This window comes from Lepidochelys kempii, chromosome 3 (assembly GCF_965140265.1).
Source record: "Lepidochelys kempii isolate rLepKem1 chromosome 3, rLepKem1.hap2, whole genome shotgun sequence".
NCBI lineage: Eukaryota > Metazoa > Chordata > Testudines > Cheloniidae > Lepidochelys > Lepidochelys kempii.
The window spans coordinates 145,948,298-145,964,145 of NC_133258.1; the positions used below are offsets into that span (position 1 = coordinate 145,948,298).

Consider the following 15,848-nt stretch of genomic DNA (forward strand, 5'->3'; position numbering starts at 1 on the left):
TGGAGCACCCAACATGTAATAACTCCAGTCCGATGATGCTGACACATGTAACTCTCATTGAAATCATGCATTGGGAATGCAAGATTGGGCCCATTTTGAACACTTCGTTTTCATTCTGTTGGGTTCTCTTCCATATGATGATCTAAAACAAAACTGAAAAGAATTTTAAATTATTCTAATGACCTATATTGAATTATACATGATTTATAAAAAGTCCTATTTGGGGAAATGATGCCTGGCTCATTTAAAAGAGCTTGGTTTTGCTCAAAAACCTTATTGTGTATGTCTACGCTGCAGCTGGGAGGTGTGATTCTCAGCACGGGTAGACAGACTCATGCTAAAAATAGCAGTGTGGACAGTGCAACATTAGTGAGAGCTCGGGCTAGCCACCTGAACTCAAACCCAGGGTTTCGACTCAGTCGGCTAGCGAGAGCCATCGAGTACTAGTCGAGTGCTAGCAAGTGCCGCGGTGTCCACATTGCTGTTTTGAGTGTGTTAGCTCAAGCTGAGCTAACATGAGTCTGTCTACCCATGCTGTGAATCACACCTCCCCAGTTGCTGTGTAGACCTACTCATTGAGGTCTGCGGGAGAGCAGAGTTTTTAATCCAGTTAAATACTTCCCCACCCTCCCACCCATGGTGATTTATCTTTTCTACTTTAATCTTTGGGGAAGGGAAGACCTACAACATAGAGGTTCACTCTTACCCATGAATAGGATTCATACAAATTGTCTTGTTTTCCATTGCCTTGCACTTTGTTTTGTCACTTACACATATACAAAGTTTTTACTCTGGCATTAAAACTTTCTCAACACCCATGTTTCTAAGCCCTGATCTACACTATGGGGTTAGGTCGAATTAGCCGCATTAGGTCAATTTTAAAATGAATGCGTTTACACAACCAACCCCATTCCGTTGACCTAAAGGGCTCTTAAAATCAACTTCTGTACTTCTCCCCAAGGAGGGGAGTAGCGCTAAAATCGAGCTTGCTGGGTCGAATTTGGGATAGTGCAGATCCAATTAGACGGTTTGGGCCTCTGGAAGCTATCCCAGAGTGCTCCAGTGTGACCACTCTGGACAGCACTTTCAACTCTGATGCACTAACCAGGTACACAGGAAAAGCCCTGGGAAATTTTGGATTTCATTTCCTGTTTGGTCAGCGTGGTGAGCTCAGCAGCACAGGTGACCATGCAGTCCCCCCAGAATTGCAAATGAGCTCCAGCATAGACCGAAAGGGAGACACTGGATTTGGTTGCTGTATGGGGAGAAGAATCTGTGCAGGCCAAACTCCGATCAAAAAGAAGAAATACTAATTATATATATGTGCCAAAAATCGCACAGGGCATGATGGACAGAGGCTACAACAGGGACACGCAGCAGTGCCGCGTGAAAGTCAAGGAGCTCAGGCAAGCCTACCAAAAGACAAAGGAGTCGCTCAGGGTCAGAGCCCCATACATGTTGCTTCTATGATCAGCTGCAATGCATTCTAGGGGGGGACCCTACCAGTACCCCACCACTGTCCGTGGACACCTGCAAGGGGGGAAGTCTCACGCAACACCAAGGAGGATTTTGTGGAAGAGGAGGAGGATGTGCAGCAGGCAAGAGGTGAATCCATTCTCCCTGGCAGCCAGGACCTTCTCATCACCCTGGAGCCAATACCCTCCCAAGGTGGGATCCCCGACCCTGAAGCCGGAGAAGGCAGATCTGGTGAGTGCACCTTTGTAACTACAGTACAGGGTTTTAAAGCAATAGTGTTTAATGTTTGATTTGCCCTGAAGAATTGGGATGCATTCATGGCCAGTACAGCTACTGGAAAAGTCTGTTAACGTGTCTGGGGATGGAGCAGGAATCCTCCAGCTACATCTCCATGAAGCTATTCTGGAGGTACTCTGAAAGCCTTTGCAGAAGGTTTCTGAGGAGGGCTGCCTTATTTCGTCCTCCACGGTAGGACACTTCACCACGCCAAGCCAGTAGCAAGTAGTCTGGAATCATTGCAGCACAAAGCGTGGCAGTGAATGGTCCTGGGTTTTGGTCGCATTCAAGCAACATTTGGTCTATATCTTTCCGTGTTAGCCTCAGGAGAGTGATATCATTCATGCTCACCTGGTTGAAATAGGGGAATTTTTGTAAGGGAACAGTAAAAGGACCACGTTCATGCCGGGCTGTTTGTGCTTGGCTAAAAGGGATCACCCCGGAGAATAGCCATGTGGCAGGGGGAGGGGTGAAGGGATCATCCCAGAGAATAGCCACGTGGTGGGGTGGGGGGAGGTGTGTGCTGCACATCCACCCGAAAAGCGCAGCCCCTCCTTTTTAAATGTGAAACCTAACCGCCATTGCTTGCTGTGGGAAAGGATGGCGCTGCAGTTTGAAACCATTCCCACATGTTATGAAGGCATAAGAAGCCAATCCCGCGTACTGATAGGCTTACTGTGGCTGCCTGGAAACCGAATTCTGTTGCCCAGCCATGTGTGATGTGTCGCCATACCGGCAGGCGCTCAATATAAAAGGCAAAATGCAACCTTGTACCTAAAGCACATGTGCTGTCTGTTGTGAATTGCTTGATTCTCTGTGAAAGAGTCTCTGTTTTGTTCTCAGAAATGTATCATCTTGCATTTTACTCTTCCTTTTTATCTCCCCCTGCAGGCGCAAATGTTTCCATGCGCCCCCTATCATCTCCATCCCTGAGGTTATCGCAGATTAGAAGGCAAAAAAAATGCACTCACGATGACTTGTTTTCCGAGCTCATGCAGTCCTCCCGCACTGATAGGGCACAGCTTAATGCATGGAGGCATTCAGTGGCAGAGGCCAGGAAAGCATTAAGTGAGCGCGAAGAGCAGAGGCAGGAGGCGATGGTGAGGCTAATGGGGGAGCAAACTGATATGATGAAGCATCTGTTGGAGCTGCAGGAAAGCCAACAAGAGCACAGAGCCCCGCTGCATCCACTGTATAACCGCCTTCCCTCCTCCCCAAGTGCCATATCCTCCTCACCCAGATGCCCAAGAACGTGCGGGGGAGGCTCCGGGCACCCAGCCACTCCACTCCAGAGGATGGCCCAAGCAACAGAAGGCTGTCATTCAAACCGTTTTGATCTGCAGTGGGGCTACAATAAGCAATGTGGCCTTGTCCTTCCCTCCTCCCCCACCCCACCCGGGCTACCTTGTCAGTTATCTCCGTTCTTTTTAATTAATAAAGAAAGATGCATGGTTTCAAAACAATAGTTACTTTATTTCCTTTGCCAGCTGTGATTGAAGGGGGAGGGTGGTTGGCTTACAGGGAATTAAAATCAACAAAGGGGGGCGGGTTTGCAGCAAGGAGAAACACACAGAACTGTCACACCGTAGTCTGGCAGGTCATGAAACTGGTTTTCAAAGCCTTTCCTATGTGCAGCACACCCTGCTGTACTCTTCTAAATCGCCTTGGTGTCTGGGTGCTCAAAATCGGCCACCAGGCAATTTGCTTCAACCTCCCACCCCTCCATAAACGTCTCCCCCTTACTCTCACAGATATTATGGAGCATACAGAAAACAGCTGGACTGGAGACACGTTGCTGGAACTGTGCAGGACCATTAATCGCATCCTGCTCCGAAACACCATGACTCTGGGCAACGTGCATTAGATTGTGGATGGCTTTGCACAAATGGGCTTCTCTAACTGCGGAGGGGTGATACATGGCACGCACATGCCAATTCTGGCACCAGACCACCTAGCCACCGAGTACATTAATCACAAGGGGTATTTCTCCATGGTTCTCCAGGCACTTGTGGATCACCGTGAGCGTTTTACAGACATTAACGCAGGCTGGTCCAGAAAGGTGCATGACACGTGCATCTTTCGGAACAGTGGCCTGTCAAGAAGCTGCAAGCAGGGACTTTCTTCCCAGACAAGAAGATCACCGTAGGGGAAGTCGAAATGCCCATTATGATCCTGGGAGACTCCAGCCTACCCCTTAATGCTTTGGCTCATGAAGCCATACACAGGGCAACTTGACAGCAGCAAGGAGTGATTCAAGAACAAGCTGAGCAAGTGCAGAATGGCTGTGGAGTGAGCATTTGGCTGTTTAAAAGCCCCCTGGAAATGCCTGTATGGGAAGCTGGACATGGCTGATGACAATATTGCTATGTTTATATCTGTGTGCTGTACATAATTCGCTGTGTGCTCCATAATTCGGAAGGGAAGGGTGAAAGCTTCACTCAGGGCTGGACCACTGAGGCTCAGCGCCTGGAGGCTGAATTTGAACAGCCAGAGACCAGGGCTATTAGAGGGACGCAGCATGGGTCCATAAGGATCAGGGATGCCTTGAGGCATCAATTTGAAGCTGAAAGCCACTAATATTTGTTGCTATGCTAGGGAGTGCAGTTCTTGTAATGCTAGGAGGTGATTGTGTTTGGTGCAGACAATACACTATGAAGGTTTAAGACAATTGCCTACCACTTTGCGGGGCTCTATTTTCTTTCAATTAATGGAATAAAGATTGTTTTCACATCAAAACAATTCTTCTTTTATTAAAAAACAACAACCAGAGGAAAGCCTTGTGGAAGGCGTTGCGCAGCTCCTTCACTTTGACCCTGCACTGCAGTGTGTCCCAGTCATGGCCCTTTTCTATCACACATCTAGAAATCTGTCCATAGGTATCATAATTCCGACAGCTGGAGCGCAGCTGTGACTGAACTGCCTCCTCTCCCCAAATGCTGATGAGGTCCAGCAGCTCGGCATTGCTCCAAGTGCGGGATTGTGTGGGGCAGGCATGGCCACCTAGAAAGATGTGCTGAGACCACTGTACGCATCACGGAGCAAACAAGAAGGGGACTTTCAAATTTGCAAAGGAATGTATGGGGTGGGGCTGACGGTTAGTCACCTGAGATCAGGGCAGTAGAGTTCAAACTGATGGTCCAGAGAGGTGAGAACAGACATTGTGGGACACCTTTCTGATTTCAGAGATATCCTTTCAGGTGTTAATAAGTACAAGGCTGTCTTAAGATTGCTGATTGAAAGACTAAAATAATAGTTCCTAGATGAGTGAATTACAATCTCAGTGGGGTGGGTAACTGAAATTTTAGTATGACCATTATAATGGCAGCTTTATCTCATTGTGCATTTAAGTAGAGGCAACTAAGGTGCTTTTATCCAGTGGGGTTTGATCGTGTGAGGGGGTTTTCCATATGGGAAAGGCTGCAAGATTTAAAGATGCAAATAGCTGAATGATTTTTCCAAAAGTGTGATTATTTATTTTCATCCTTGTCAAGGTTCCTTCCCCACTCTGAACTCTAGGGTACAGATGTGGGGACCTGCATGAAAGACCCCCTAAGCGTATTCTTACCATCTTAGGTTAAACGCTGCCACCACCAAAGTGTCTAACAATAACAACAGGGGAAGTGCCCACTTGGAAACGTCTTCCCCCCCCCCCCAAAAAATCCCCCCCCCAAAGTCCCCCCCAAGCACTACACCCCCTTTCCTGGGGAAGTCTTGATAAAAATCCTCAACAATTTTCACGGGTGAAAACAGACCCAAACCCTTGGATCTTAAGAACAATGAAAAGCAATCAGGTTCTTCAAAGAAGAATTTTAATAAAGAAAAAGTAAAAGAATCACCTCTGTAAAATCAGAATGGTTTACAGGGTAATCAGATTCAAAACATAGAGAATCCCTCTAGGCAAAACCTTAAGTTACAAAAAGACACAAAAACAGGAATATACATTCCATTCAGCACAACTTATTTTATCAGCCATTTAAACAAAACAGAATCTAATGCATATCTAACTAGATTGCTTACTAACTCTTTACAGGAGTTCTGACCTGCATTCCTGCTCTGGTCCCGGCAAAAACGTCACACAGAGAGAGAGAACCTTTGTCCGTCCCCCGTCCCCCCGCTTTGAAAGTATCTTGTCTCCTCATTGGTCATTTTGCCAGCGAGGTTCTCCTAGCTTCTTAACCCTTTACAGGTGAAAGGGTTTTTCCTCTGGCCAGGAGGAATTTAAAGGTGTTTACCCTTCCCTTTATATTTACGACAATCCTCAACATAAGAAGGGACTTTGTGGGGAGAGCAGACATGGAAGATATCTAGAGGCAGGGACTCTAAGTTCCTTCCATCTGTCCTAGCCTATCCTTGCAGTTCAACTATCTTCGCCACCTGTCTAAACATTGCTGGCATACTTTTCTTCTAACGTTTCACTAAATTGAGGGAATCTAACTAGAGGAAATGAAAACGTTTAGGGACAGAATCCATATAAGAAGTGTTTCACACCTTTGGGAAGGGAAGTGGAGAGGAAAGTGTGTCTGAAAATGACCCAGTTCCTTTTATACTCCCTTCAGCTCACTAAGACATCAAATATTTGAAGCTTTCCATGCATTCCCTGTCACTGATAAATAAATATATGTCCAGCGGGGAGCAGGGTGTGTGATTTTTCTCATGTATTTGTGGTTTTTTGTCGTCTTTAGTTTCTTTTGAGTTAAACTGGGACAGAATGGGTAAATTTAATCTAAAAGGGCTGGGTTGAGCAGAGTTAGGGTAAATCACTTGAACTGAACTGGCATGTGAATTGGCCTGAATCTTTTATGGAGTAATTAAATCTGTGGCCTGAATCAAAAGGATGCAAACTCTTTAGCAGGGAGCAACAAAAGAGCTAAACAGTACTAACTGATTTGGTTGGAGCTACTCAGAAGGGATTTGGGACTATATAAACACGGAAGTTAAGGGATCTTTTTCAGGAAACAGACATATATGTCCTTCTCTCATATTTTCCAGGGCCTGCTGCCTGCTACAGATACAGAAATCTAGATGAGATTTCAGAGATAAGAGATGGTAAGTTCTTAATTAAGTATATCAGTACTGCTTATATTATAACTAAGGGCTTGTCTGTACTGTACTGACTAGTTTGCCCTGACTTCAGCCATCCGCCAGCCATGGGTTGTAGCTGCACCAGAGCCTCTGATCTAGTTTGAGTAATGCATTTTCTGTAGAACCCATTTCTGTCTTGCGTGATTACTCTATTGGCCTTTGGTTTTGTAAGCAGCATAAAATATATTCTGTATGTATGTTGAGTGCCCAGCTTTTCAAGGGAGTTTGCCATTGTGCTAATTGAGGACCATTTCAATGCATGTTCTTGTTAGTGTTGACAAACAGGAAAGTATCTGAATAGCAGTCTAGTACCTAATGCATCTCCTGGTTTTTTAAATTCAAGACAAAGAGTGTCTTGTCATGGCTTGAAAAATACATTCATCTAATGATTAAGTGACAAATCTACAAGGCAAGTACAGAGATTTTCCTGTTAAATTCTGAAGAGTTGAAGATTATTTCGTATGTTTCTAACTCTTGTGTAAATTAAGAGACCCTCCCAAATGTAAACTGATGCAGGCTCAATGCAGTGTCATTTTGTTGAGTTGGCAGATGCACAGATTAGTTGCTTTTAGTTTTGCCAAGCAGCATCAAAGTGAAGTTAACATGGTTCTGGTCACTTTTGACTGCTGCTCACAGGGTTCTGAACAGCAGCAATGAAACTGAAGATGTCCGATGTATGTTGCTTCTGCTTGGGAAAGTTCTGAGCATGCACTGGAGTTAATCAGAGGAGAGAAGGTTCCAAGGGTAGGGGCAAAATAGTGGAGACCCTCTCCCTTGCAGGAGGCACCTCCTTCCTCCTAGCAGTTTGGGGATGAGACTTCAGATTTAAGGCTTGATCTGAACCCAAAAGTTACACCGGTGGAACTGAAGGTATGGTGATGTGCTGATCTTGTTAAACTGGTGCATCTTTGTATGTAAAACAGTGCTAAAACCCCTGTTAATCAAAGATGGCTATGAAAGATGGAGCCCTTAAAAGAGATCACTCTAATAAAGTGGTTTTCAAACTTTTTTCATTTGCGGACCCCTTTGGAAATCTTAGATATAGTCTGTGGACCCCAGGTTGAAAACCACTGCTCCAATAGAAATCCCATCCTCACCCTCCCAAAAGATGGGGTGGGTGTGGGGGCTGGGTTTCTTACCAGGGAATTGCGTCTGGCCTTGCTGGGGGTGGAGATGGGAATCCGCCTTTACCTTATGTATTTACCTCTCCCTGGTAGCCCTAGTCCCCAAAAACTAGCTTGTAACTGTTTTTGAAGTGCTGGCTGAGGTAAAAACTGAGGCATGCGTTGAAAATTTTAGGCTGCATGAGGGAGGCTTATGCTGACTGCACTGGGTTGACGAGACTGCTGAAAGGAGTCTGAGACAGCATTATAAATGTTTGCTTGATAACACAGACTGGAAGGTAAAACTGCTTGAGTGAAAACAGGGTTATAACTGAAAATGTGTCATTGAGGCGCAAATGTCTCAGGCCTAGTCTCTATTCAAAGTATGTGGGGGTGGGGCAGTGGATTTTTGTTGTTGTTTTTATTTTTAATTTGAAGGAGATCCTTTTCACCTTTTTTTTTTTTTAATTAAGTTTATTTGTTCCCTTTTTATCTATTTATTTTACCATTGTGCCTAGGAGCCTTAGTCATGGACCAGGACCTCATTGTGCTATGAACAGCCTTGGCAGAATCCGGGACTTTTATATCAGCTATTAATACTGCATTTTTCACTTTTAAGAAATGTTTTAAACCATTTTTATTTTTACAGTTGCTGTAAATTTAGGCAGGGGAGGGAGGTATGGCTAGGGCAATGCCAACAGCGGGGTTGCAGGGGGCTACCAACACCAACAGCAGGGGTCCAAGACACTGAGGCACAAGGTGCAGGGCAGTATGTGGTCATGGCCTGGCAGAGCAGAGACCACCCCCCCCCCCCCAGTCAGGACTGCCAGAAGGAGGATGAGCGCATGGCCATGGGCTGTTCCTGAACAGTTCCTGCCTATGGACTGAGCCATTCAGCCACTGCACTGGGTGGCCTCCACCGTGGCCGGAGGTTCGTTACTGTTGTCCTCCTGACAGCCCTGGCCAGGGGTCTCTGCTCTGCCCCGCTAGGACTGGAGCCTTCCTTTCCCTCACCCCTGCCTTGTCTGCAGGCAGTAGTGGAATAGCCATGGGCCAATGGGGCCCGTGCCCCAGAGCACCAGCAAAATGGGTGCCCCCGCACTGGCTTGCCCTGCTCTGTCCCCCCGCCGCTCCTGCCAGACAGCGGGGTCGGGGTGCAGGGGCTTGTCCCACTCCACCTGCCTGGTGCTCCTGCTGGGGAGTGGGGGAAGCCCCTGCAGCCCAACCCCACTCCTCCCCTGCAGGAGCGCCGGAGGGTGGGAGGGACTACAGGTGGAAGGGGTAGAAAGGGCCTCCACTTGCTCTGGCCCAGGGACCCACAAACCCCTACTCTGCCTCTGCCTGCAGGGATCTGTTGTCCTGGGCCCTGCAGCAGCCCCAGAAGTTCTCTGCAGCTCTGCTGTCACAGATCCGCTCCCTTGCTCTTGTTACAGCAGGGCTGCAGAGGCTGGCATCATGGGCCGATCATCCTGAATGAGAGATGAGATTGGATGAGGAAGGGTCATAAAGTTCCTTGGAAGTGAGGACACGTAGCTGACGTTTATATGATGGAGAAAGGGAAGCCAGGGGAGGGATATGAAGGTCACTTTTCCAGTGCATGTTAGAAGTTAGTTAAGAGTTTTTAACTAGGCACTTAGTTTTCTAGTGTGCACTTTTAGGAACTGACTAGCAGTAAGTCAAAAGGGTAAACCTTGCAGAGGGCTGACTTTCAAGCTGGGCCGGTCTTTCTTGTGTTGTGGGAGTAATTCACTGTTGGTGCCAAACAATGTTGCTCCTTCCTGAATCAATACTAGGTGCAGTTAATTGTGGATGTGAAATTTTGCCTGTAAAAACTGGAGGACTGGCTTGAAAGTCGCACCCAGAAAGCCAAGAAATAAAAAATTAAAGTGAACTTGACCACCTTGCACATAAATGATGTTTTCTGTTCTTAAATATGTACCTTTATTTTTAATGCTCATTTTAGTAACTAAATCTAATTGACTGCAGATAGCATACAGCCTGCCTGAATTAATGTTGCTGTTAGAACCTGTAACCTAATTCCATTGGCTTCAGTAGAGTTTAACCTGGGATATGGTTTTTAACCCTTTCTGCACTTCCTTACGTAGATTCATAGATTCATAGATATTTAGGTCAGAAGGGACCATTATGATCATCTAGTCTGACCTCCTGCACAATGCAGGCCACAGAATTTCACCCACCACTCCTAAAAAAGACCTCACACCTATATCTGTGCTATTGAAGTCCTCAAATTGTAGTTTGAAGACCTCAAGGAGCAGAGAATCCTCCAGCAAGTGACCCGTGCCCCATGCTACAGAGGAAGGCGAAAAACCTCCAGGGCCTTCCAATCTGCCCTGGAGGAAAATTCCTTCCCGACCCCAAATATGGCGATCAGCTAAACCCTGAGCATATGGGCAAGATTCATCAGCCAGATACTACAGAAAATTCTTTCCCGGGTAACTTGGATCTTACCCCATCTAAAAACCCATCACAGGCCATTGGGCCTATTTACCATGAATATTTAATTACCAAAACCATGTTATCCCATCATACCATCTCCTCCATAAACTTATCGAGTTTAATCTTAAAGCAAGATAGATCTTTTGCCCCCACTACTTCCCTCGGAAGGCTATTCCAAAACTTCACTCCTCTGATGGTTAGAAACCTTCGTCTAATTTCTAATCTAAATTTCCTAGTGGCCAGTTTATATCCATTTGTTCTTGTGTCCACATTGGTATTGAGTTTAAATAATTCCTCTCCCTCTCTGGTATTTATCCCTCTGATATATTTATAGAGAGCAATCATATCTCCCCTCAACCTTCTTTTAGTTAGGCTAAACAAGCCAAGCTCCCTGAGTCTCCTTTCATAAGACAAGTTTTCCATTCCTCGGATCATCCTAGTAGCCCTTCTCTGTACCTGTTCCAGTTTGAATTCATCCTTCTTAAACATGGGAGACCAGAACTGCACACAGTATTCCAGGTGAGGTCTCACCAGTGCCTTATATAACGGTACTAAAACCTCCTTATCCCTACTGGAAATACCTCTCCTGATGCATCCCAAGACGACATTAGCTTTTTTCACAGCCATATCACATTGGCAGCTCATAGTCAACCTATGATCAACCAATACTCCAAGGTCCTTTTCCTCCTCCGTTACTTCTAGTTGATGCGTCCCTAGCTTATAACTAAAATTCTTGTTATTAATCCCTAAATGCATGACCTTACACTTCTCACTATTAAATTTCATCCTATTCCTATTACTCCAGTTTACAAGGTCATCCAGATCCTCCTGTAGGGTATCCCTGTCCTTCTCTAAATTAGCAATACCTCCCAGCTTTGTATCATCTGCAAACTTTATTAGCACACTCCCACTTTTTGTGCCCAGGTCAGTAATAAAAAGATTAAATAAGATTGGTCCCAAAACTGATCCTTGAGGAACTCCACTGGTAACCTCCCTCCAACTTGACAGTTCACCTTTCAGTAGGACCCGTTGTAGTCTCCCCTTTAACCAATTCCCTATCCACCTTTCAATTTTCCTATTGATGCCCATCTTATCCAATTTAACTAATAATTCCCCATGTGGCACAGTATCAAACGCCTTACTAAAATCTAAATAAATTAGATCCACTGCGTTTCCTTTATCTAAAAAATCTGTTACTCTCTCAAAGAAGGAAATCAGGTTGGTTTGGCACGATCTACCTTTTGTAAAACCATGTTGTATTTTGTCCCATTTACCATTGACTTCAATGTCCTTAACTACCTTCTCCTTCAAAATTTTTTCCAAGACCTTGCATACTACAGATGTCAAACTAACAGGCCTATAATTACTTGGATCACTTTTTTTCCCTTTCTTAAAAATAGGAACTATGTTAGCAATTCTCCAATCATATGGTACAACCCCTGAATTTACAGATTCATTAAAAATTCTTGCTAATGGGCTTGCAATTTCTTGTGCCAATTCTTTTAATATTCTTGGATGAAGATTATCTGGGCCCCCCGATTTAGCCCCATTAAGCTGTTTGAGTTTTGCTTCTACCTCAGATATGGTGATGTCTACCTCCATATCCTCATTCCCATTTATCATGCTACCATTATCCCTAAGATCCTCTTTAGTCTTATTAAAGACTGAGGCAAAGTATTTGTTTAGATATTGGGCCATGCCTAGATTATCCTTGACCTCCACTCCATCCTCAGTTTTTAGCGGTCCCACTTCTTCTTTCTTTGTTTTTTTCCTATTTATATGACTATAGAACCTTTTACTATTGGTTTTAATTCCCTTTGCAAGGTCCAACTCTACTTGACTTTTAGCCTGTCTCACTTTATCCCTACATATTCTGACCTCAATAAGGTAGCTTTCCTTACTGATCCCTCCCTTCTTCCACTCCCTATATGCTTTCTGCTTTTTCTTAATTACCTCTCTAAGATGCTTGCTCATCCAGCTTGGTCTACAACTCCTGCCTATGAATTTTTTCCCCTTTCTTGGGATGCAGGCTTCCGATAGCTTCTGCAGCTTTAATTTAAAATAATCCCAGGCCTCCTCTACCTTTAAACCCATAAATTCTTCAGTCCAATCCACTTCCCTAACTAATTTCCTTAATTTTTGAAAGTCAGCCCTTTTGAAATCAAAAACCCTAGTTGCAGATTTATTTTTGTTAATCCTTCCATTCAATTTGAACTGAATTAGCTCATGATCACTTGAGCCAAGATTATCCCCTACAACCATTTCCTCTATGAGATCCTCATTACTCGCCAAGACCAGATCTAAAATGGCATCCCCTCTAGTCGGTTCAGCAACTACTTGTTGAAGGAATCCATCAGCTACGTCCTGTGATTTGTTTCAAATGTGCAATTTTGGATTGACCTAGATTTTTTTTTTAACTTAATTATAATTGAAGTGCTAATGACAACTGTAGTTAAGGCTGAGGTGGGAGTTTCCATTCTAAGATCTTTTCAGTTGTGCATAACTTTCTAAAATTTTGACCTTTCAGGGAAGCAAAAGAGGGCCTACAGTTAGGCTGCTAAATAAATGATCTGATTCTTTCCTTTTTTTGAGGGGACGACAATGAGAGGTGGTGGATGATTAACACTCTTGAAAATCAGGTGTCTTATTTAGATGCTTCAGTGTGGGGGTAGGAGCCTAAATCTAGGCTACACTACATCTTAAGTTGCCATAGTTATGTGAGTCACTCATGGATGTGAATTAGCCAAACGTAACTGATGCCGACTTAAGGGTTGGTATGGACAGCACTATGTCTGTGGGAGAGCTTCTCAAGCCAACATAGCTACTGCCACTTTCTGGGGCTGGAGTAATTAAGCCGACAGGAGACCTCTCTCCCATTGACTTAGAGCGGCTACACTAGAGAGCTTACAGCAGGGCAGCTGTGCCGCTCGCTGTAAGTCATAGCCTTTGACGCCATTTTTTGAAACTCTTGGCTATATGAGTCTAACTTTGAACTTTCTCAGACCTATCTCAATCTTAATGCGTATAGGCCTCTGTGTTAAAAAGTGTGGGGTTTTGTTTAAAAAGTTTGAGGTTTTTTCTTTTAAATGTCAATGTGGAAACCTTTGAATATCATTGCTGCCTCTCCAGACTGAATATGACTGACAGAGTGAGAGAGAAACGGAGATAGTGAGTTTACCAAGTGAACTGTGCTCAGCAACCGTGTCTAAGGAACTCTGACTTCAAAAAACTATGAAGTCAGGAAGAGGTTAGCTAGCCCTTGTTAGACTAAAGCCTTTTATCCTGCTTAATGAAGGGAAGCAACATCATAAAGCTAATCTGCAGGCTGGAACTGTCAGTACCATTACTAATTGTTTTTGTAAAAGCAAGGCTGAGTGAACCATGAAGAGTAAGCTAATAACCTGCTTTGTTTCCCATACAGGTTTTCTCAGGTTTTGGAAGTAATAGAGTACTTGGTCACTGACTCCTCACCTGAAGGACAGTTGTATGCTTAAACTTGGAAGGCTCTGCATTGGGGTTCTTCAGCGCTCTTAATTTCCAGATTCTCTTTTGCAGAAGAAATGGACCCTATGTGTGAGAGCCATCCAAGTCAATAATGTGACAACGATAACATTGAAAGTCTGCTGGAGAAGAATCACTAATTCCTATAAGAAGTGGGTTGGTTTTTTTTCCCATCCCTTATAAAACAGACCACCTCAAAATCTGCAAACAAAATGCCAGCTAAGACACCCATCTACCTGAAAGCTGCCAATAATAAGAAAGGGAAGAAATTCAAATTAAGGGATATTTTGTCGCCTGATATGATCAGTCCACCACTTGGAGACTTTCGCCACACCATACACATTGGGAAAGAGGGACAACATGATGTTTTTGGGGACATCTCATTTCTGCAAGGAAATTATGAGCTGTTACCTGGGAATGAGGGATCACCAAGAGTTGGTCAGTTTGGTGGACATAATGAGTTCTTAAGAGCAAACAGCACCTGTGACTCCATGTTTACAGAAACTCCTTCACCTGTGCTCAAAAATGCCATCTCGCTTCCTGCCATTGGTGGTTCTCAAGCCCTTGTGTTGCCCTTATTATCACCAGTGACATTTAATTCAAAGCGGGACTCCTTTGGGCCATCAAAGAATCCAAGGCTTAGTTGTGAGCCAGTAATGGAAGAAAAATTGCGGGAGAAAAGCAAACAGTTAGAGAATGGGGAAATGTACAAAGATGATATCCTATGGGAGCCGAACAGTTCTGGGTTGCATTATACTAATGGCAGAGAGAGTCATTCATCCAGCCTTTCTGAACAATGCACTGATTGGCAAACGGTTGACTTACTTGATGACAGTCATCTCTCATGTGAACTAACCAAGGCAGAGACTAAGTCAGAAGAATCCCTTTCAGATCTTGCAGGCTCGCTTCTTTCATTGCAGCTTGACCTGGGACCCTCACTTCTGGATGAGGTCCTCAATGTAATGGACAAAAATAAATCCTAGGACTGGTGTACTTTTTTGCCTCTTTGTAAATGATGCATTTTAAAAAAAAACAAACTGAAGAATATATATATAAAAAGATCAGCTGTATTTGCAGTTTGGGTTTTCTAAAAATAATCTTTAAAAATATTTTTTTATGTTTTTCATGTGGTGGTTTTTTGTTTTTGTTTTATTTTTTTAAGTATGGTAAACATCTCGTAGCAAGAGGATACATTTTAATAAAAGTTTTCAGCAAGCATACAAATGTCTTTCAAATACCAGTATTAGTTATCAGAAAATTAAGAAATGTTGTTGGGGGATGATAATACTACTTGTGACCATTAGCTTGATTGACCTTTAGTGGCTTTTGAGTAATCAATCTGTAAGCATCAGACTAGAGACTTAGGAGGTGAAGAATAAATATTAACTATTTCAACATTGCTTTACATCTTAAATTGTTTTCATTAGTACTATTTCTTTTAGCTGCACTGTAACTAGTTCTTCAGTGTTAAACTATTGCTCTGTGTTCAAATGTGAACAGCTTGGGGTTGTTCAATTTTAAATATGGGCCAGAGCCTCAGGTGCTAAGGATCTGGCCCTATATCTATAGATCAGATCATAGACCATATGTTGTAAACACAGGTAACACAAACAAAATATTACTGTATTTAAATTATTTTAAAAGTTAAAATATATATTTTTGTGCTTATGTGGCTTTTTTTTTTTTTTTTTTTACTGCAGAGTCTACATTTACAGATAGAGTATCATCGAAGTAGTTGCTTGACTTCATTGGCGGTCCTCTGTAAACTGTATTTTTGAGTGTTTGAAAAAATATGTATTGATAACTTAGCTTTTTCCTTCATTTACTACCAGAAATGCTTAAACTTTCAACTGATTGTCACCTTTTAAAGAAGGCACTGATTACTCACAGCGTGTAAAGAGACTGTGCTGCAATGTGATGTTTGGGGAAATGTGGATCCTTTACTACACTACA

At 43.7% G+C, this 15,848-nt stretch overlaps 1 protein-coding gene across 3 annotated transcripts in view; it reads left to right on the forward strand.

Annotated features, from left to right (window-relative positions):
• CDC42EP3 (CDC42 effector protein 3) overlaps positions 1 to 15,588 on the forward strand; it is a 42,816-nt gene extending 27,228 nt beyond the window's left edge. For 2 of the 3 annotated variants that reach the window (XM_073338405.1, XM_073338406.1), the window contains exons 2-3: positions 6,742 to 6,798; positions 13,816 to 15,588. In XM_073338405.1, coding sequence (XP_073194506.1) covers positions 14,108 to 14,878 — 771 coding nt within the window. In that variant the 5' untranslated portion in view covers positions 6,742 to 6,798; positions 13,816 to 14,107 and the 3' untranslated portion in view covers positions 14,879 to 15,588. The remainder of the gene's footprint in view (positions 1 to 6,741; positions 6,799 to 13,815) is intronic. The other variant, XM_073338407.1, reaches the window with a different exon arrangement.
• The last annotated feature ends 260 nt before the right edge of the window (positions 15,589 to 15,848 follow it).